This window comes from Puntigrus tetrazona, chromosome 13 (assembly GCF_018831695.1).
Source record: "Puntigrus tetrazona isolate hp1 chromosome 13, ASM1883169v1, whole genome shotgun sequence".
NCBI classification, from domain to species: domain Eukaryota; kingdom Metazoa; phylum Chordata; class Actinopteri; order Cypriniformes; family Cyprinidae; genus Puntigrus; species Puntigrus tetrazona.
The window spans coordinates 7,087,699-7,110,653 of NC_056711.1; the positions used below are offsets into that span (position 1 = coordinate 7,087,699).

At 36.3% G+C, this 22,955-nt stretch overlaps 3 protein-coding genes across 4 annotated transcripts in view; 2 read left to right on the plus strand and 1 right to left on the minus strand.

Annotated features, from left to right (window-relative positions):
• Positions 1-5,445: 5,445 nt before the first annotated feature.
• LOC122356719 (probable E3 ubiquitin-protein ligase TRIML1) lies at positions 5,446-10,230 on the plus strand. Of its 2 annotated transcripts, XM_043255727.1 has the most exons (6): positions 5,446-5,597; positions 5,702-5,796; positions 6,353-6,577; positions 6,790-6,809; positions 9,051-9,193; positions 9,512-10,230. In XM_043255727.1, exons 2-6 carry the CDS (start codon positions 5,704-5,706, stop codon positions 10,060-10,062), a joined length of 1,032 nt encoding a protein of 343 aa, XP_043111662.1. In that variant the 5' UTR covers positions 5,446-5,597; positions 5,702-5,703; the 3' UTR covers positions 10,063-10,230. The 2 variants fall into 2 exon arrangements, with proteins under 2 accessions (XP_043111662.1, XP_043111661.1); XM_043255726.1 differs by lacking the exon at positions 5,446-5,597 and having other exon boundaries at positions 5,652-5,796.
• A 441-nt stretch (positions 10,231-10,671) lies between these two features.
• On the minus strand, positions 10,672-17,506 carry LOC122356717 (hyaluronan-binding protein 2-like). Its single transcript, XM_043255725.1, has 14 exons — positions 17,353-17,506; positions 16,239-16,377; positions 16,063-16,149; positions 15,649-15,756; positions 15,456-15,572; positions 15,193-15,303; positions 14,532-14,703; positions 14,185-14,279; positions 13,833-13,940; positions 12,471-12,762; positions 12,234-12,376; positions 11,501-11,635; positions 11,273-11,418; positions 10,672-11,171 (listed from the first exon to the last, which is right to left on the minus strand). The coding sequence occupies exons 1-14, from the start codon at positions 17,410-17,412 to the stop codon at positions 11,007-11,009; spliced, it is 1,878 nt and encodes a 625-aa protein (XP_043111660.1). The 5' UTR covers positions 17,413-17,506; the 3' UTR covers positions 10,672-11,006.
• A 3,473-nt stretch (positions 17,507-20,979) lies between these two features.
• The window catches only part of atrnl1a (attractin-like 1a), a 184,631-nt gene continuing 182,655 nt past the window's right edge, over positions 20,980-22,955 (plus strand). Inside the window, exon 1 of the mRNA XM_043255880.1 lies at positions 20,980-21,906. Within this exon, the coding sequence (XP_043111815.1) occupies positions 21,638-21,906 (269 nt within the window). The 5' untranslated portion in view covers positions 20,980-21,637. The remainder of the gene's footprint in view (positions 21,907-22,955) is intronic.

Sequence of the window (22,955 nt, forward strand, 5' to 3'; positions counted from 1 at the left end):
AAATGTGCTGGTATAGTTATAGAAAACATGCAAATGACCCCAGGAAATGTTTCATTCCTTTTGTAAAGCTCTTGTTCCAATATAAAGCCAACATAATGCAATAATATGCAAATAAATACATGCAAATTCTGAAATAATAAAACTGCTCCTGGACATTTGCAATATTTTTGTCAACAGTGCACACAATGCAACCATGGAATTGCCTCTGAACTCTATGAAAGGCCTTTAATAAAGAGCCTTTAGTATTATTGTAAATCGCTAATTAAATGGCAATGGAGTTCTTTGAGAAATTTGACTTATTAGCTGAAATTGGAAGCAAATTTGTTTTGATAGGTTTAACATGAAATATATTTCTTAGATGTACAGTACACGTAGAAACAGCCCGACAAGGAGATTATATGCTTTGCTCAAAGCACTAGGACATAAATGATAGTTGGTGACTCAAACTTTCTTGGGTTGAACCTGTGACCTTTGGGTTATTAGAGCAGCTCTTTAACCGCTGAGCCACCACCACCCTATAATCTGGCTGTTAGTTTAGCATTTTAAACAAGTTTTTAAAAGGTTGCAATCTCAGCTTTCACAGCTAATATTCTTACTCCACATACCATCACGGACACAAATTACCGCTGCATATTTCTGCCGAGCAAGATTGGCAGTGCTAACAGTGTTCATTTCTGGGATTCAGTCTGGCCTGAAAGGGGCATTTAGGTATGAAAATGAGACCGCCATACCAACTTTCTATTCAGGATGAAACAATTACCTTGAGCCAGACCCACACACACTTTTCTACAGATAAATAGGACTGATTAATATCCACTTTGCGATTACTGTAGAGCCAAAGCTGCTATTCCAAATTGAATGCTTATCATGTTTGAGCTTTTTCAGCAGAACACAGACAGTAGATGAAAGCAAAATGATCTTTAAATAGTGGTTTAAGATTGAGCTTCCGATAAGTTGTTTCACAACAGTTTTGATCAATGAAGCGTGTATTCAATATATTGCCTATTTAGATCCCGGTGATTAGCTTAACTGGACTTTTAATGCCTCTTAAATTATGTTCACCGCAGTAATCTTTTTACTACTTTAGTGTATTAATATTGCTACCAGAGTTACCTCGTAATACACATTTACGGTGAGACAGAGAACTATGGATAATTTAATAGGCCTACTTTTTTTTATTTTGACAGGGGATGAGAAGAGAAGAAACAAAACATATATATTTTATATATAATATTTTATAAAATGTTCATCATATTCGACACAGTGTGATAGCAGTGTGAGAACATCATCGCTCCTCTATCGTGTGCTCCACTTACATTTACCAAGCACTTGAGTGTGTTTGTAAAGCAAAAGGCAGAGTGTCACTCACACCTCTTGGTATTCCTGTCGACAAAGGCTCTTATCAACAGAAGACAGTCTCAATGCTAATTTTCCTTTCACCAGTCTGACGCCTGTCCAAATAACGATTGAAATCTTTCAACACTGTTTGCACACCATTTCATATGAGCATTTTTTTCTGGGCCTAAACTCCATTTAAGTTTTTAATAATACTTTAAAACGGTCCCCATTCAGGTAAACACAATCTGATTACCGTGAATGATTGAAAATGTGCTTAGCCAGTGATTGGTTTGATTTATTCTTTTCCTTCTTTTTTTTTTTTTTTTTTTTTTTAAGGTCGCGTAAGTAAAAATTCTGATAAAAGAAATCTGTAGAACCAAAATAGTATTTTGTAATGGTAATTTGATCATGTGTGTACAAAAAAAGGTCCACGATGATAGATAGATAGATAGATAGATAGATAGATAGATAGATAGATAGATAGATAGATAGATAGATAGATAGATAGATAGATAGATAGATAGATAGATAGATAGATAGCGCAAACGACAGCTTAAATAATAGCTGGAACAGTGTCAGAAAGCCAAAGTGTCTCAGAAAGCCAAATTCCCTTCTGTATTAGAAATTTAGGAAGTAAGTCTGCCTGAATAATTTTGAAGTCCAGAGCAGGTCTGTAGAGTTCAGGGCCTAAAACTATTCTTTGATCGTTTTAGATTTCTCTCCATAAGCAGTCCTTTGTGTCGAGTGTGCTACTTTGGACAAGTGCTGGCCCACGGCTGCCTAAATTAGGTTATTCTGTTTCTCCCACTCACTGTAAATTTCAATAATTTGTTTGAGAGGCCTCTCTCTCTGTCACTTTTTATCATATTATCAATGACCACTCAATTTTCCCCCGGCTGCTCATATAGCGTGGCTCACCCTGGCCCTATTACTGTTCTGTAATGAAGTGCAATGGAGTAGTAATTGGTTCACATTATACCAGATCAGGTAACATTAGCCTTATTTCCTTATCGCAGTGAGCCCTGCTGCTGCCGCTCAATGAGAAACTCAACACAGCTTCCCCTTGCTTTAATGCACGGGTATCATCCAAATAACATTTCAGCCCATCCAGCAACCCCCTAGTCCTGCTCCAGTTTTCTGTTTCAAGATTGCTCTCCGCATTTAGCTAAGCGATTGCTGCTTGTCTGCCGGTTCCTTCTGCTTGAAAACTCCCCAAAAGGCAGCAGCCATTAGAGATGCAGATACAGCGGATAGCTTTTCCCGGCTCTGGGGAAGTACAGTAAGTGAGACGGTAATATAAGAGAGAGGCTGTAAGACGAGTGCGGATGCATACAGTGCCCGGCTGGCCCTGTTTTCATTCAGGCCTGTATGGGCATCCTTTGTTCCGTTATTTATGTTGCTACCCAAACTAAACAGGAAGGGCTGCCGGATAATAAAACGTAAATCATTTAACGCGGAAAGAGTTTCCTATCAGCACAGCGCTTCTCATATGTTGCCAGGTTGAGCTCTACTGCTCAGCAACGACGGCGCTGACCACACTAACAAATCTCAACTATTAACTATGATTTCATGTCGCAAAATACAAACATTCACGGGCTTAAAAATTATTAAATGGCTTTAAGAGGGTTTACTTGATTGGGTTGAGGTCTCGCGCAACCTAAATTAGGCTATAACGTATAACCTCGGGACGCTAGCAAGGTAGCCTAACTAGGCTATGAAAAACAATTATTTCGAAAGTAAAGCGAAATAAAGTATACTTACGTTTTGGTGAGGTAATTAAAGTATACTTACATTTTGGTGAGGTAAATAAAGTATACTTTTCCAACGTCTATTTAGCGCCTAAATAGTTAAACCGCATTTTGTCGGAAAAAACAACCCGAAACAAAACAAAGACACTACATTTTAGAACCTGTTGTTTTTACTTTACAGTCAAATTATTTTACTTGATATCTATTTTTTCAACCAGGCTTCAAATGTGGATGTGATACTTGGAATATGTGGTTACAGCTGGGGAGGACCTTTTCTTTGTTGATACAATCCTCTTTGTAAAGAGGTTTACAAAGCATTTAACCTCACCCAGTACAACTACACACTCTGTACATATTTAATGAACTGTCCCCTGCCAAACATAAACAGGTGTCAAGTGTAACACGCACACTTGTGTGGATGTTCACAGGTACGATAAAGCATTACAGGTTTGATAAAGCAACGTATAACATTTCATGTCCTTGGTCGCCAAGACTGAGTTTCTAAATGCTCAGCATTAGAATAGGTAACACTGTGATCACAATGAGCATACATAAATAGCTCCTGCTTATAGATTGACTGGTATAACGATAAATGCAGAAATCACAATTCTTATATATATATATATATATATATATATATATATATATATATATATATATATATATATATATATATATATATATATATATATATATATATATAAAAGTTTTTCAAGACCTGCTTTCTTCATGTGGGCCGCTAGTCAACCAACCTTTCTGTATTAAATCAGCCCATAGCATATACTCAGAGGAATATGGAACAGGATATTGGATAACAAGGTTAAAATACAGGAGCAAATATTCTCTTATTAAAGTCCAACAGCAGGGATTTAATTTGAGCTGCCTAATAGACACTGGTTTAAAGAAGGACCAGAGGGGAGGTAACGGTGGGGTCAAGGTTTTGCTGTCTAATGGTGGAGATTGGAGAAATTAAGGGACTTTATTTCCACAGGAAATTCTGATGAAAGGTGGATTATGGATCACAGTGGTCTTCCCAATCCACCTCTGAGTCCAGTAATGTGCCCGGGCCTGCATTTATTAGAGCACACGCTGGCTGTGCGTTATTGTTACACAAGGAGCAAGGTAAGGACAAAGGAAGACAAGTCAGATCATACTTTATTTGTGCTTGTATTTTTATGCAATATGTGTTTTTAGACTGCCAGACATACTACAATGTTGTTAAATTAAATTAAATTTATTTACAACTACAGAAATTTTCAAACAGTATATATTCATTTATTTATTTACAATTATATTTATTTCATTAATGTTTAAAGATGTATATGTGCAATATACTTTTGCATAAACTAATGAATATATTAATGAAATAATGCAAACTATCACATTTCTATTATTGTTTATTTGCTTAGTTTTTATGGGGGTTTTTTTTCTACAATGTACTGTTGTACAATCTAGAAAGGAAAGCAAACTGTACAAATGATGTATTCAGTTTCTTATTTTCCATATATTTTCAAAATGTATTATTGTACAATTTGCATTTTAGTTATTTTGTACATATTTTCAAAATGTATTTATACAAATCACACAATTGTATACAACAAAAAAACAAATGCAAACTATTTTACAAACAATAAAGTATATGTTAATAATACTACTACTAATAATAATTAAGGAATAAAAAATATTGCATAATAAAAACTGTTACTGTTACAGTGATGGTTTTGTATATCATGGATTGCGTCGGTACGACGTCTTTATCACCATCAACTTTAGCATTATCATCATCAGAACAGTTTTCCTTCATAAATCTGGTAAACTAGTGGCAAATAATCCAGTTCTCCCAAGACTTCCAGCCATGTTCAAGCTCTGCTGCCATCTGGTGGATTCATCTGTGAGCAGGAGCTTCAAAGATGCAGATTTTCTTTACTGTTTGTCATTTCAGTTTAACTTTTTTATTTTTCTGCTCGCTCATTCTGTTCTCTTCCCCTCGCTGTTCTGAGTCATAGGCCTCCTTGCGTGCTACACCGCACGAAGACTGTAACCGACCTACTCGTTCCTGCATTTCCCAGAATCCACTTGTACTTTGTTTCACTGTGAGCAACATTAATAGCCGCATTGTAGAAAGTATGCACAGGCTGTATTACAGAGGCTGTTTGTGATGAATCCACACAGGACAATGTCTCACTATCCACTTCTTTAAATACCACCTCTAAAAATGGCCTGGAGAGGAAACGGTATGTGAGTGACCTGTCACAGGTGGCAAGCAGCGCCGCAGTGACAGATGCGTCACAGCGACAAGTCAAGGTGAATGCCATTTATCTCTTGCAGGATCGTGCCACTGTGACCCACTCATGTGATCTGCTTTCACTATTAGTGAAGCATGAGCTCCTTAAAATCTCGCTCGCTGGAAGAGTTGCAAATTACCCCCTAAGGATTTGTAAAAGTAACATAAGGACGGTCTCGCAGTCTAACAACTCAGTCCAGCAAGGTGATATGAAAGCTCAGTGTCAGGTAGGTTTCGCTCACTATTTATTTTTATTCCTAAAAATGTCATGGTCTGCTTGAAATCTCACGCATGTTTATTTGTGTTTGTTTTGGTTTGTTTTCTCGACAAGACATGCAAAAAAATAACCAGGATCATCTCATGAGGCAAAGAGAAGCGATCAGATGTAGACTGAAGAAACTGAATGGCAAGCAAAATGAAATTACAGTGAGTCTAGTGTGTAAAATAAAACCAAGCGGTTCTTCTTTAAATATATCTCAAAAGCGCTTTCCAATATTATCTTGATCTTATGTAGTCTGTAAATGTTCTTAAAGACAGGCTTTACAAGAAAATACTATTTTGGTCTTTGTACTGCAATATTTAAAATTTAATTTGATGTGATATTGTAAAATTTACTATACATGTCTGTGTGACATACTAAATTTTTAGATGTAATATAATTTACAAGTGTTTTTTTGGTTTTTACAAAAATATTAAGCAATAAAAGCTAAACACAAAGTCAATGTAATTTTAGCATTTATAAAAAAATATAAAACTTCAGATTTTCACAATATGTCTACAGTATACTTTTAGTAGATATTAAAATATAAAACTTTTACAAGTTTCTAAATATTTCTTATTTTTAATCATATAAATGCAGCATAAGAGAACATGAGAGCCTTCTTTCAAAAGATAAAAGCGACTGAATTAAATACTCTATTTTGTTGTTCTCTATTTTACTGGATCAACCAATTAAGTCTAAGCATTTCCCCAACTTGCTCAGTCAAAGTCCTCTGCGATGAGAGAAAGTATGGTGAAGAAGTATGAAGAGATGCGGAGAGTTCTGGAGGAGGACTGTAGGATCACTTTGTCTCTGCTGGAGATGGAGAAGACGGCTGCGGTTCGAGCGCTAGACAACCTCATTGAGGCAAACTGCATCCTCCTGAGAGACATTGAGCTTCAGCTGAATGAAGAGATGATGAACAGTGACATACAGCTTGGCGACAGGGTGAGTCTTTTATCAGGAGAATACTTTTTTGTTGTTGTTGTTGTTGTACCCCAATCTACAATGGATGGTATGGGCTGTCATTATATAAAAATATCACGAATAGACAAAATATTTCAAATGACTAACAATACATGGTTAAACCTACCATCCCTGCAACATAATGCATTCTCACTATATATTTCCGCCTCTCTCTCTCTCTCTCTCTCTCATAGGTCACAATGTATGAGGACAGGTATGTATATTTAGAACCGCACTTAAGAGAGATAGTTTTGTCGCTATGTCAGGCATTCTAGCCTTTACTGGCACAACAGAATCTGAATGACTCATCTGCAAAGGCATTTTGGTCGTAGAGATCATGTTTGCCAGCATGCAGTTCATGTTTAGGATTAGTTAATGTGCTGTTATAAACACTGTTTAGCTTACCGGAACAACTGTTTCATTTATTCTGTAGCTGCATGGGCTCGTTCAGTTTACATGCACATAAAAATTTAGTAAGCAGATTGCAGTTAAAGGGATAATTCCAACCTGGTTTCATAAAAATATGTACCTCGTGTCAAAGAGAAATGTCCTGAAACACATGTTTAATGCATGAACCATCGCACACTTTTATTACGCTGACATACATAGGTAAGTAATTTTATTACGTCGCTTTAGCGGACTGCTGCTCTGTCATGTTGGAAATAATGTCCAACACCAAATCCAACCCTAAACCTACCCGATAGCGTTAACAAATGCAAAACTTCCTTTCACGCAGATTTGTTCGGTTTTGTCGAATTGTAGTTGCGCAGGATTCTTCAAAGTGCAGTGCTGTATCACATGAGCTTTGAAAGGATAAGAAGCTGGATATGTGTGATGCCAGTACCGCCGCTCTCTATATGCAGAGTACGCAGTCTGCTTAGGGCACCAACTCCCAGGGGGGCACCATCCCATTTGCCAAAAAAGCCATGAACATACATATTGTATAGGCTAAAATGTATTATATTTATGATGAACGCAGTGCAGTATAAGCATACGTGACACGCATTTAGTATTGTTCACTTTTTGATTATCTGTACTTGTTTTATTTTTTCTGTAAATTTATGACTTTAACTTCACTACATTTGAAACTCTCCTATTCCTCTTATTTATAAGGTCTTTATTACACAGATACAAGTCAGTGTATTCAGTAGGTTGCTTTAAAGGCATAAGGCATTGCAAATATAACATGCAACAGTGCAGCAATAATGCACTGACCGGATATTTACTCATAATACTTGAGTACTTTTAAAAGCAAGTACTTAAGTAAAAAAAATGTGTTTACATCTTTCCCTTGTAACAGATTAACATTTGACCAGTAGTACCTGTACTTTCACTCAAGTAATGGATTTGTGTATTTTGTCCACCTCTGATAAATTAATAGCCTACAAAAGAAATAATTTACATTATTACAAAAGCCAATGGGTTTTGGATGGGGGTGTCAGGACCAGGAAAGCGATTTTAAACATACCTTTAGTAAGAAAAATGTTTGTTTTTGTTACTAAAGGTATGCTTAAACCCATGCAACAGTTCTAATGTTTTCATAACATAGCCTAGAATATACTTAACCTGGTTTTAATACATTTCTTGAAAAAAATTATTTAAAACAAGTTACAAAGATTGTAACATATATAACAGTAGGTGGAATTTTGATGTGTCGCATTAAGCAAAAGGGTAATGAGCTGCTCAATTAATTTAGCTGAATCAGTGTTATATATATTTTCTGCTGCTCATTTCAAAGCATATTTTAACAAATCTACATGCATATTTAAAATGTAGAATTTTAATATGTTACAAAAGAGTGTAAAATGTAAAAAATGTTGTGGCAAAGCAAATAAAAGGCAAAAACTGTATTGCTTTTTAGAAAGGTTATTGTTTTATCTTCACAGAAAAATAATTTTGATATTGGTTGTGGAAAAGCACAAAAAAAAATTTAGTAAAAGACTGATTTAATGTATTTTTTTCATTTGAGAAATAAATTCCTAATGTGACATATATGTAACATCAAAAAAGTATTATAAACGTCCAGTGTCATATATATGTAACATTACAGATCTTTCACAAGGAGGGGTTGTATATGTACAAAAACAACTGCATAAACATGTTAGAAGTGGTCCATTTGTTCTGTTTTATATGGCCCATAATTTTCCTAAGAAGAAGTAGACATTACTTTTAATTCAGTTAGGATTCATAAAATTACAAAAGTGGTAGTAAAGACATTACTACAAACGATTATTACACAATATTATTGTTCTATGGTATTTTTCATAATAAATGCATTTTGGTGAGAATTTGACTTTTATTGTTTGCTTGTAATGGTATGAATATTTCATGAATGGTGTGGTTTAAATTTCCAATGGTAGTGTAGCCAAACAAATAGCCTTAAACTCAATATAAACCTCAACCTTTCATAGAAGACAGGTGTTATCTGTGGTGTCGATCTACTTTCTTTTGGCAGGGTGCTGGAATTGCTAACAGCGACAGACCCCGGTCTCATAAAACTTGATGAGGCCAAATCAGATCAGCTACTGGGCCTGACCAACAATTTACTACTGTTTATCCGCTCACAGATCCCCATTGCTAAGAGGCTGCTGAAGAGTTGTGAGTAACTGATGATCATTTGCATGAACAAATTGCAGCAAATGAATGTTACTTTAAGCAAATAACAATAGAATTTCACATTCTTTCAAGTATATAAACCATAACAGGACATGCTTTAACCGCAACCCATAAGCATTACAATTAGGGAAACAACAAAACATTTTTTTATAATTAAAACTTATTTTAACTAGAGCACCTCTATTTGTGAAACATCTTGTCATGCACAAGACGCCGCAAAAAAAGTAGCACAGTGAAATGAATAAAAAGGCATTCTTTGTGAACAGTTAGGGCATTTTTGAACCCATCTTCATTTTTCAGATTCTTCAGAAGTGGTCCTGGACCCTTCCACTGCCCATCCCAAGCTGATTATTTCATCTGAAGGGGACTGTGCCACTTTCACAGATCTATGGCAAGATGTCCCTGAGCATGAGGGACGCTTTGACACCACCCTGAACGTCTTGAGCATCCAATGCTGGAATTCTGGTCACCATTACTGGGAGGTAGATGTGAGTGGAAAGATCTACTGGGAACTGGGTCTCACCTACCCATCCATCTCAAGAAAAGGCCAAAAGGAGGACTGCTGGCTGGGCCGGCATGCTGAATCTTGGTGCCTGGAGTACTTTGATGGAGACTACAATGCTTGGCATGCAGGTACCGCTCATCCTTTGCCCATTTCAACCTGCTTCCATCGGATAGGGATCTTCTGCAGCTTTCCTGGAGGTCTGGTGACATTTTTAGGGGTGGATAGCATGACGCCGCTTTACTCATTCTGTGCTGGGACATTTGCAGATTCTCTACACCTGGCTCTTTGTCCAGGTCATGATCTTCAGGGGACGAACTCAAAGCCTGTTAAGATCTGTCGACCATGATCATCTTTAAAACTCATACTTAAATGCATATTGTATTATTTGGAAAATAAATTAGGCCTTCCTAGAACAGATTAGTTTCATTTGACTGGCTTTGTGCAGATTAGATTTGTTAGTTTGTTTTTTTAAGCTTAAAGTAAAACATCAAATAAAACAGTTGATTCAACTGCACTGCAAATCTTCAACAAATTGGATTATTTAATAAGAATCAGCACCTCGAAATGGTGTGGTAAAAGATATGAAATATACATATGCCTGCCACATGTACAATACGTTTCCAAAGTATAGGGTCAGCAATAATATTTCAATATTCCTAATATTCTCTTGTGCTCACCAAAGCTGCATTTATTTGACAAAAAATACAGTTACAAATAATATTGTGAAATGTTATTACAATTTAAAATAACAGTTTTCTATTTTAATATATTTTACAAATGGATCACTCCAGTTTTCATTATTACATTATCCTTCTAAAAATCATTCTCATTTGCTCAAGAAACATTTCTTATTATTATCCATGTTGAAAATAGTTTGCTGCTTAATTTTGCGTGGAAACTGAGATACATTTACTTCAAAAGTATTTTAGAAGTTTAAAAGACCAGCATTTATTAATTCATTTTAACAACCTCAATAAAGTTTGCATTTATTAAGTTTGTTACTGTAATTTTACATGTATTCAATTCATCATCGCAGAGCAATTAATACATTTATTTCCTAAAAACTGACACCAAACTTTTGAACATTACAGCGTTAAGATAACTAGAAACTAAAAAAAAAGTGTGTTTGTTAAATATTCAAATAAAATGAAGTATTTATCCCAGTGTCACGCACTGGGGGAGGGGGAGATTCCACAATGACATAAGATTTTTTAATTCATCAGAAGAATTATCTCAAGCATTGCTGGTAGATCAGATTACATAACTACTGGTTAATATTTCATAGACATGCTACTGTGGGGCACTGATTTTTTTATTGATCCAATCCAAATATTTAAGGACTCTGGTATAGACACCAGGCTTGTTCTTCTCGCCACAACTGTCTCCCCAGCTCACTATACCATAGATATAGTGTGTTTGATTTCTTTCGCAGGTTAAAGGCCCACCAGAGTCACCCTGCCACAAAGTGAGTTGAATGTTAATGTCATTATTGTTACAGCAGTACCTCTCCTTTTAATTTTAGTAAGAAACATGATACAGTTCAAATGATGACACACCTGACAGGAATCCACTCCTCCCTTGAGATAGCCAGCACAAAACATGCCGTCATCCAGCAAAGATGCATACACTTTATTGCTGGAACAAGCCTCCTGAGAAATCAGCAAAACCTGTGCATCAAGCAAATGCATGGAGCCATACTCTGCTACAGACAGGAAGGGAAAGAGAACAGATTCAGTCATTTCATAGTTCAACACGAATTCAGAAAAAGAAGTATGGAGACATACACGTCTCTGTGGCTCCCCATCCAGAAATTCTGCATTCTGTTCCATCTGCAAAAGGTTCTTTGGGCAAGCAGGCGGCCTTCACAAACTGAGTTTCCTTACCACATTCTCCATTAGTAGCTTTCAGTTTTAATAAAGCTACACCACAAGAAAGAATAAAAAAGCAAATACAAGAAAATAAAAACTATAGACTTCATAACGGTGTAAGCTTATTAACATTTTGGGGTCTTTTGTTTTGAAATTCTTATCGGGCTTTTACTTTGAAATTATTGTTCCTTTGCCCTTGTCTGTGATCTTTTTTGATCTTTTTCTGCATTAATCTAGGGGTTTCTCATATCGTGTTGTATTTTTATTAAAATGATTGCCTAAATAAAGTAAAATAATAAAGTAGAGCTTTTAGATAAATATTTTTTTTTATGATACACCAACACTGCATTATGGGTATAATCTAATACCCAGTGTACTCTACTTATTGCAGTATGGGTTTGGGTGAGTACACTACATACTCTTAACTAAAAATGACTGGCACTCAAAATAGTGCACAATACTATAAGCTGGTGGCAACAATTTGCCTACATCAAAAAAAACACAAGCTGAACAAAAAGCACCCGACGATTCACTAGTCATCACTAATAACCTACTCATAAACTTAACATTTTCCTTAAAACTGCTTTGCAATGATTTATATCATGAAAAGCGTTACACTTCAATTAAACTGAAAATATACATTACTCACCAATATCGTTGTAGACGACGTCAGGGGTTTCCTTGAACTTCTCATGGATGATAGTGTCCTCAACCAGCACAGTCTGATCTGTTTGCTCCTTTTGTATCAAATTTAGTCCTCCCAAAATAACTCTGTAATCATGCTTTTTATCACTGTACACACAACGAAAGATAACAAAATCATGCTATGGTAAAATGCAGCGAAGTGGATTATGTACTTTGATACTGTACTAAAGGCAATACTTACATACAGTGGGCAGCGGTCAGCACCCAACAAGACTTGATAAGGGTGCCTCCACAAATATGCCTGTACTCTTGGATGGATCCCTTAGGCCTAACCTGTACTGATACTTGCCATGGGTGGGCTCCAGGAATAGCTTTAAGACCCCAGTAAATCCGGTTTAGTTGTTTTTTCGGCTCAGGTATACCACATGAAAGAAAATCCCTTGTTAAAGTGTCATTCTTTGGAAATTTGGTTGGTGGGACAGGAGTAATGGCTATTTGGGCTGAACCCGTGCTCTCTGGGGTTATGCTGCCATCTGGTAGGTGACATTCGTGGAAAGTGCAAAGTATGAGGATTTGTACAGATTAGAGTTTGACATGGCTATAAACAGCTGTTAAATAAACTGGTTAATATTAAGTAACTTTCACGGCATGAGCATACCTTGGTGCAGTTTTTATCGAGACAAAAAAATATGTACCAACAAGTACATATCACTGCAGTTTTCTAAAGAAATAAACACTAGAGGCAGTAAAACTCAGACGCCTTTTATTCCTTTTCGCGCAATCACTTTAAGAATATCATGATACGACTTTAAAATAATAATAATATGCTAGGATTTTGAAAAGTGATGCTTTTGAATGTTAGCATTACACATATCCAGCTTCATATCTATGGGTTTATATAGACTGTAAGTTTACTTGAAAGGCAACGAGGTCTTGTTTGAGTAACTAAAATCTAAAAGGAAGTTGAAATGGAACGGTTGCATCAACGAATATGTTTTTATATCAGTTTAACACTATCGGGTAGGTTTAGGGTTGAATTTAGTGTAGGGTATATGTCCAACATGACAGAGCATTCATTTTTAGCAACAGTAAATGGATATTTCAATTCTGAACTGCCGCTTTCCATACAATATCAGTGTAATAAAAATATGCAAGGGTTCAGTGAACATTATTTTCTTTGAAACTGCAGTGAAATGTGCCTTAGTATGTAAAAACAGCATTGCATACAGAGGTGCATATTTTTATGAGACCAGGTTGTAATATTGACAATTAAGACTGGAATACACAACTTGTCTGAGGGAACAGTGGTGGCATTAAATGAAAGCCACATTTCACCCAAATGTTTTTAAAGCAATTGTACCTTAAATACATGTTTTCAATTCACTGGTTCAATAAATGATTCACTACTTAGTACAGTAAAAAAGTCCTTGTGCTGTTGGACTAGTACACTCTCAGCAAAATAAATTCAAAAGAACTAACAATTATACTAAGAATGATCACTAACGCTACAGCTTTTGGTTTAAACTTTCAATGGAACACAACTGGAGTATAAACTGTGCTACAGCATTGTCATGGCGCCTGGGTAATGATGAGGAATTCTTACCTGTCTTAGCTGGTACAGTCGGTTGAGGAGTAGTTACTTTTGGTGAAATATTGTCTGTGGTGGGTCGAGCTTCAGCAGTGGTGGGCGCTATTTTTGTAGTAGTTGTTGCTGTGGAAAAAGTGCAGCAATAGCTAAAAATGGAATTCGATGCAGATTTAGCGACGTTAGATCATGTCATTTAATACATCTACTGGGTCATAGTGGTTTCAAAGATACAGTTCTTCATTTATTCTTCATTCAAATGACTCTAAAGGCTCCTTAATCTAAAAGGTTAAAGTCTGCTGTCTTTCTGAGTTCATTACGGAAATGTATTATTTTAGTAACCACACTGTGTTTTTATCCTCAATCTTACCAGGTGTGGGACATTTTCTGACATCACAATGATCCCATCGTAGTTTCCTGTCCTTCTTTATAAAGCACCATGGCTTCTTATCTCCATCAGGGTTTCTGTAATGAAGGATTTGCATCTGAGTTGATTGCTTCAACTTGATCGCAAGTCTACTTTTACTGTTTAAGTGTGTTTTTGTGCATATTCAATGTGTTTAAATTCAGTGCAGTCCAAAAGATTGAAAATCTGGCATTAAAATAAATACATTTATACATGTTAATTAAAGTTTTAGGATTTAAAAAATGCTACACGTTTTCACATACAGTGAATGCACTACTTAGCCCTACTAGTCCTAAGCTTTTAGTCCTCACCTGCAGAAGTTATGAGGTCCCAGGCCTTCAGTAGATGTAAATGCCACTGAAGGAAAAACTCCTTTATCCAGAATGAAGTCAGAGTTCCAGTCGAGACACTCATCCCCATCATCTGTCTCAGACACCTTCCCTCTGTATGACTGTCCATCGCCTTCGTAGCAGTCATCAGGGCCTGGGGATACAGCCACAGCACGGTATGGTGTCATGAAAACCATAAAACAACAAAAATATCACAGAAAAGAACCTTTAAGACCCACATTTCAAATAAAAGTTCTCATTCATACTTTAAATGGTATGGCCCACAGAAATCCAAAAGCCATTAATAGCAATTATTTTTTGCTAGAAGGATTACATTTCAAAGAAATGTTAACATTTTAAACAATTAAGTTTTGATTCTTAAATATTTTTCTTTGTCTGTAATGTGAATTAAAAAAAAAAAAGTATTAGGAAATCAACACAATACAAAATAGAACACATTTTTCTCAGTAACAGACAACATTTGATATTTTAATTGTAATTAATACAAAGTGGCATAAGAATATTAAAGCAAAATATCTATTTTCACGAATATACATCGCATTTAAAATAGGTTTTAACTTCAGAATCTTTTATACGCAGAAATGAATTCAAGGAGAGGAATGCCGTGTAATTACGCACTCACCTACTTGACAGTATTGTCCACTGTAACCATCGGGACAGACGCAATCAAAATCAGCATCATCTACAACGCACCTGCCGTTATTCTGACAAGGGTTTGGACTGCATGGAACAGCTAAATAGACAATAGACAAAAATCATAAACAGGACATGTACAATCCTCATCGCATAGAAATCGGATTTTGTTGTAGACTCTTTGGTCTGAGCATTCTAGAACCAAATCAGTTTGTTTGTTAAGAAACGGTGTCTTGGTGCAGTATATCTTACGTGATCTGCAGTTTGGTGGTGCAAACGGTGGAATACACTTGCACTTAAAGTAGGGAGGAGATGGGGTCAGAAGACAAAGTCCCGCCCCACAGGTTCCCTTCTTACAAACCCTTTTCCCTAAAACAAACATCAAATGCTTCTCAAAACTCAGTGGTCTATGTAAATAAGCAGATGGTATAAAGTGAACTCATACCTCTCTCACATCTTCTTCCTACAAACTGCTTTGGGCATTTGCATTTGAATTTCTCTCTCTTTTCTTCACATTCCCCACCATTCAGGCACGGATTTGGACTGCATTTTCCTGAATAACCGAACAGGGAACTGATTATTTGCCTTTGTTTTACTGATTTCATTTTGGTAGAACAGTTGTAATGGTTTGTCAGTACAGTAATATTGTGAATATTGTGATTTTTAAAGCTATTATTAATGGAAGATATTTTAAAAACATAATTTATTCCTTTAATGGAAAAGTTACATTTTAAAAAGTAATATTTACTGTCACTTAATAATGTGGCCTTTCTGAATTAAAGGTATGCATTTCATGTAAAAAACACACACACACTAACGCAACAATACAACGAAAAAAAATCTGTTTAATGAATCATACCTCTTAGACCTTGAAGCTCAAACAGCCAGTCGTTTGCATCGTCATCGTCATCAGAGTCATCCGACCTTCCGAACTCAGCCTTCAGCCCTGATATCATAAGTTGTAAATTTGGACATTTGCAAAGACATAAAAAGACGAATATGTACTATATTTCGACCCAAATGGTGAGCACTCACTCTCCAGTCGTTCTTTGCCTCTCTTTGCATGGCCAGCGCCAGGCCTCCCGTGTTTATCTTGTGGTCCGTGTTTATCAGGGTGCTCATGTTTACCACGTTCCTCATGCTTATCATGTTTATCATGTTTCTCTTTCTTCAACTGTTGAGAGATGAGAAACTTGCTCAGAAAATGCATTGTTTTATCAAGATCAGCTAAATGTGATTCCTATGTGATAGTCAATCTTTAGACGGTATAGATCAATCAATCAATCAATCAATCAATCATTTTTATTTATATAGCGCTTTTAACAACACAGGTTGCATCAAAGCACTGTAAATTACATGTAATTTTGACCTTGACCGTGATTCCGCCAAAACACGAATCAAAACATAATATGTGACCTTGGACCACCAGTCATAAGGGTCGATTTTGAATTGAGATTTATACAACATCTGAATAAACAAGCTTTCCATTGATGTGTGGTTTGTTAAAGGAATAGTTCATCCAGAAATTCTTTGCTCTGTTTCTGCACATCATTGACTTCCATAGTATTTTTTTCCTACTATGGCAGTTAACGGTGACAGCCTGTTTAAAAACTTTCTTTTTTTGTCCAGCAGAACAAAGAAATTCATACGGATTTGGAAGCACTCAAGAGTGAGTAAATGATTTTTAATAAGTACATTTTTGGGTGAACTATTATTTTTAAGATACAACAATATTCGGCCTTAGAAACAACTATTTGAAAATCTAGACTCTGAGGGTGCAAAAAAATAAATAAAAAAAATAAATAATCAATCAAAATATTGAACAAATCACCTTGCATGTTACTAATTAAAAATACGTTTTGACATATTTATGGTAGCAAGTTTTGATATATATTTATGGTATGCTATGGCATTATTTACAAAATATCTTCATGGAGCATTCTAATGTATTTTGGCATAAAAGAACAAAAACAATAATTTCGACCAATGCAATGTATTGATATTGCTACAAATATAGCCCTGCTACAAGATTGGCTTTGTTGTCACATATAGCATCACTTAATTTTCATCTAAATCAAAAAAAATCTGTTTACGCGCAACAATGTATTTTAAGAATAACAGAAGTAATGACGCTGTGGTATATACACACCTGTGCAGGAATAATGACAGCACAGAGAAATAGCAGCAGTAGACAGAGCTTGAGGTTCATACTGGCCGTTGATCTCTGAAGGAGTGACTCACTGCAGATCTGCTCTAAATCTTACTTTACATATAAGGTCGCTGTCCTGTAAATGTGTGGGTGTTTGTGGGTTTATGTCTATACAAGTGTGTGTGAATGGTTAACAGGCATACGGGTATCTGTGGGTCTGAGTAATGGACAAAAGTCAAACCACTTATTTAAGTGCATTTCAAAATACATTTAAATATGAGTGCTGTATTTATAAGATGATAAATAATTAAATGGGCAGTAACCATAATCAGCATAAAGTCCTGCAGAGAATGTTTCTTGATTATTGGACATGCTGACAGGTCACAGATCATATTGACAAAGTGGGATGCTGTTTGTTTTATTGCAGACTTTGTCCGAAGTGTGGATTGTGAGAGGTCATGCTTTCAGCTGAGGAAAGATGTCACAATTATTTTAAAGGTATAGAGCAAAATATATGAATATATGAAATGCCACATGATCAGTACAAAAAATGTTTTGCGTGTCTTTAAAAAATCGATTTTTTTAAAATGAAAAATAGGTTGCTTGCAATAAATAAATGAATGTTATCAATTATTTTGTGTAGCCTTCATGTAGCCATCATCTTGCGATAGTTAGCCACCATGCTAACCATGGCAAAACTTTTACTCTTATTTGCTTCTGAATAACAAAAGCAAGCTGAAAAATGAAATTTCTGTCATTAACTTTCCTTAATGTCTTTCCAAACACTTAAGACCTTTGTTCATCTTCGGAACAAATTTTTTTATTAAATCTGTGAGCTTTCTGACCCTTTCTGCTTTCTTTTACATCTAGACAACATGAATTATAAAAATAAATGAAACAAATAAAGGACCGAATGCATTCTCATCTTAACGTATTGTCATATTACTGTATGTGCAACATATTCTCTGTCGTGTGTCTCTACTTTCATTTTGTTAGTTTTTCGCGTGTTAAAAATATAGCGTCCTTACAGCACCGTCAGTATCTCACCACACGAGGGCGCTAGAATATCTCTTAACTTAACATCATTGATTCATATGAAAGCGCTTCATAGCAAGTCACCTCTGAGCATCTATACATCTATAATGTAACATTGATTTTCTACGGGAGCCATATTAGAACAAATCAACCTAACACATATGTATAAAGTGCTTAATACGTAATTCTAAATAAACCATATAGCACCTATACATCTTGTGAGATATTTAGACAGCTAAGTGTAATATACTTCAGCACTAGACAATAAACATACACACTGCCATTTGGTCCGTGTTATTTTTTGATCTCCAGCTGCATATAATTTCTGCATCAGTAACATGATAAAGACCATGATGAAACAGTGAAACCTAACCCCCTCTCTCTGGTGCATGGTTTCTGTTATTGCGCAATAGATGATTGTTTAGATCTGGTGAGAGTGATGGTGATATATGTGTTTTAACCTAAGCTCTCTAAATGTAGGCTTTATAGCAAAATAAAATAAAAAGGTAAAGTAAACCCATGAAGCTATAGAAAGGATGATCTTATAGTGATTTCATGAACAGAGAGACGCTGAATATGAATGAGAAATTAGAAAGATTGAAAAAAAAAAAGAAGCTTAGGAACATCCTTGACTAAAGAGCAGGTCAGCCCCATTACACAGGCAGACCCTCACCAGCTCACACAACGGACGAGAGAGAGAGTGTGTTCTGCAGTCAGGACAGATGGTAGGCTCTATTGCGTAATCTGTTTCTGCTATAAATCGTTTACAGAATGTGATATCACATGTTTATCCTCCTAGTCAGTGTTCCACAACCACTTTCATTGCAGGTGCTTCGGCTGATGTATTCACTGTGACCTACTTAAAGTTATCCGAGAGGGAAAATCTAAAACACAGCAAAATAAACCAAAACTGTCTCATGGGCCTTGTATTTTAAAATTAAGCACATTTAATATGCGTGAGGCTGACAAGCCATTTCAGTTACTTTTTATTAGCTGTTATATATTACGTGGCTGTTTACGGGAGCACTGAGGTCTAGGTTTGCTTTCATTATTCGGTGTGCTTTGCATGTCTTTCTTTAGCGTCCGAGCTGAATCATTTGCTTCATTTTCAAACGGCAAATCTTCAGACAGCAGTCCCTGCTGTAAGGTCTGGTTTTGTTTCCCGTGCCCTAAAATCAACCTCAGTTATGTCCCTTTCGCAGTGGCACAAACAGGTTACATAAAGTGGTACAAATATGGCTAATATCAAAGTTTGTCCTTATTGTGAACGCAAAGCATGCCACATGTCTCTGTTTGCCTTGGTCTCTATCAACAGAGCCCATCTAATTTTCCTGAGAGGGAAAGAGCGGTTCTCATGAGCAGGATAATTTTATTTCTCTCCCGCTGTGAGTGTGCAGTGGAGAGTATGGCCTTTTGAGATTGTTGTTGACTTCTTACCCAGATGATAATACATCTTTATTTGTCTATACCAGGCATGCAGTCATTTTCCATCGTCTTATACGTGATGATCACTGCAAACGATTCCCTGCAAAGCACAACGAAACTCACTTCAGCATCAACGAAGTGAAGGAATGGAAATTATATTTCATAACATTGTTTGTTCTGCTGCAAAAAGAAGAACTTCGGCACCCTCTTTATTTCGTGAACGGATGTATGAATTTGTCCAGAAGAGTTGATGGCATGTTAATTCGGATAGACCAAATAATGCCAGTTATTCCAAATATGAGGTTTTTAATATGCCGTTTACATGGCAACTTCTAATTTGCATAAGTGTGTCATACAAAAGACACAGAACACCATCCTCCTCAATACTCCATCCCTCATGCTTCTAGGCCTATGTTTGAGGCAACTTAAGAAGTATTTAGTTTAAGTGAATCATTTTGCAGAGAAACAGTTACACAATCTAAAATAAACATTCTGCAGGCTGATCCAGAAATATGACTCATATGTTTCTCAGAAGATGTTGATGTTTGTTTGAGACATTAACATTCCAGTTAGCCTAATGCTTTATTGGCAGAGGTGGTGGAAGTAGTGCTAGTAATGCCTATTTGCTAGCCTTTTACTTATTTTCACAAATGAGAACTATGAAATAGTTTTTTGTTAAACTGAAACAACAACAAAACCCAAAAACAAAATGCTTAGGCTAAAATTAGTATACCTAAAAACAATAATAATGAATAAAAAATAAAATTATATATATATATATATATATATATATATATATATATATATATATATATATATATATATATATATATATATATATATATATATATATATATATATAATAAACAGTGCTCTAGATCAGTACGAAGGGAAAAAGGAGAGGGGAAAAATGTTGAGATGCATACAGGTTTAAAACAATATGGGATGAATAGCCACACATATATATATATATATATATATATATATATATATATATATATATATATATATATATATATATATATATATATATATATATATATATATATATTGTGGACTATCACTTTAAATTGTGACGTTAGCAAATCAAGCCAAAGCTTCCGTACCTCCCCCAAAATATCTGTATTGCACGAGACCACAACTTTCACGATGACCCGCTTAACGCGACGTTCAGCTCACATCAACCGAGCGCTGTCGCTTTAAACGTAAGACGACTATTTCCTATCCTACTACGACAAAGGATCGGCTCTTGAATATTAAACGCGTGACGCGACCTACCGGACGCTTGAGGAAGGTTACCAAGCAACGTCAGCGTAAGCTACTTAATATTCATGAGCCAAACCTTTTCCGTAGTGAGATTCGTCATTGGCTCTGAGCTCAGCGGGAGCAGCAGCGGGGAACTGCACATTGTTTTGGATGGGAGTTGCGCTGTCATTCTCCTCCGAGTGCATCTCTGAGAGAAACAAAGGCGAAACGGCAACAGCAGCACGGCTTATTGTTTGAGAAGGCATGCGGAAATCACGCTGTTATTTTTTTTTTTGCGACTACGGAGGCACAGTTTAACATAACTGCACATCTGTATCTCAAATGTCGCTGTTTCTAGAATGACACGGTTTTGGACGACGAGGCTTTTTTTGTGGAACAGCGCGCTGAAGCGAATGCTTTGCCTCGACAACTGACTGGAGAAAGTTGCGTTACATATCGGATGCATTAGATGCATGCTTTGCGACGATGACAACAAACTACAAATTGTAACCAAACTGCGAGGAGTGCGGAATTCACAGTTTTAAAGCCGAAGTCTAATGAAGACGGTAACCTCATCTCTATGCTTAGATCAGAGGAGAACAGGAGGATGGGTTTTGGCAGAAGAAGAACGTCTCCACGCTCCTCCACGAGGTGCTTCGCGTGCAGGACTCGGGAGCTCAGGACGTACCTGTTTACGTTTGTGGTGTTTTACCTGTTAGTGTGCACCGAGGGATCCTATTCTAAAGCATGTGATAAAAACTGCATCTTTGGAAGGTGCATCAATGGAACTTGCGTCTGTGAACGGGGATGGGCTGGGGATCAATGTCAACACTGCCAAGGGAGGTTCAAGTAAGTAGCGCTGGCCTCTCCGTGTAACAGGTTCGTTGTTTGCAAACATCATTCAGGCTACATGTGGCAATAACAGCACCTTAAGGCGCGTGTCGCAAGACTGTGGCGTTGAAAGAGCAATCTTTCTTGGTTGAAATGTGTGCTTAACTGTTGTTAAGTGTTTAAAAGCCCGATATAAGGGGTTTTGGGTTTCTTTTCTGGTCTGCAACTGCGTACAGATTCAGTAGAGCATCTTGCAGCTCACGTAGATGTGTACTCGTTTTAATTTGATGCACATGCGTTTTCAAACATTGCTCAGAGCGTGCTTATTACATAATGCCGTTATACTGATTCCTGAAAGGTTGCAAGAGTTGCTGTATAGTGGTCAGGAGAAATTTGCTGAACTTTTTAGCATGTCATAACTAACGTTTAGCAAACCATCAAACAACACAACGTATGAAGAACGTCTCATTGGATTCTCACCAGGTCTGAAGAACTTCCCGTCTTTCATTGGATTCTTTTGACTTAGGTCTAAATAAATGAATGAAAAGATGTAGAACTCATTGTTTTTTTTTGAACACCAGTGAGATCATACGGAGAGAAAACAAAGACGCCTGAAAACCGACCAGAGCAATCTCATATTTTGAGTTTCCAGAGATCTCCGTAATGTCAGATTTTTCAAACAGGCAATATCGGGAATAAATAACTTTTTCTCATCGAACCGTCTCAGGGATCGCCTGTCCATTTGCCTCCACATTCGGAGGGCTATACTCTTACCGTTTACCCACAGTTGTCTCAGGTGTGTTTATTTTATTTCTCTCATACAATTTTAGAAGAAAGATCTGAAGCAAAGTGGATATTTGAATGAAATCAACACAATAAATTCTCCTGAGCTGTGAATGAGCACCTTTGAGTATTCTCATTTTCAGCTGCTTAAACTGAAAGTTTAGAATACATAAATGCACATTTAGTGGTTAGGTTGTTGAATTCAGAGGTATAATTACATTGGTGCTTGAAAATGGTTTCCTCCTTGAGTTCAAATACATTGTGCTCTAGTAAGGGATAATGAT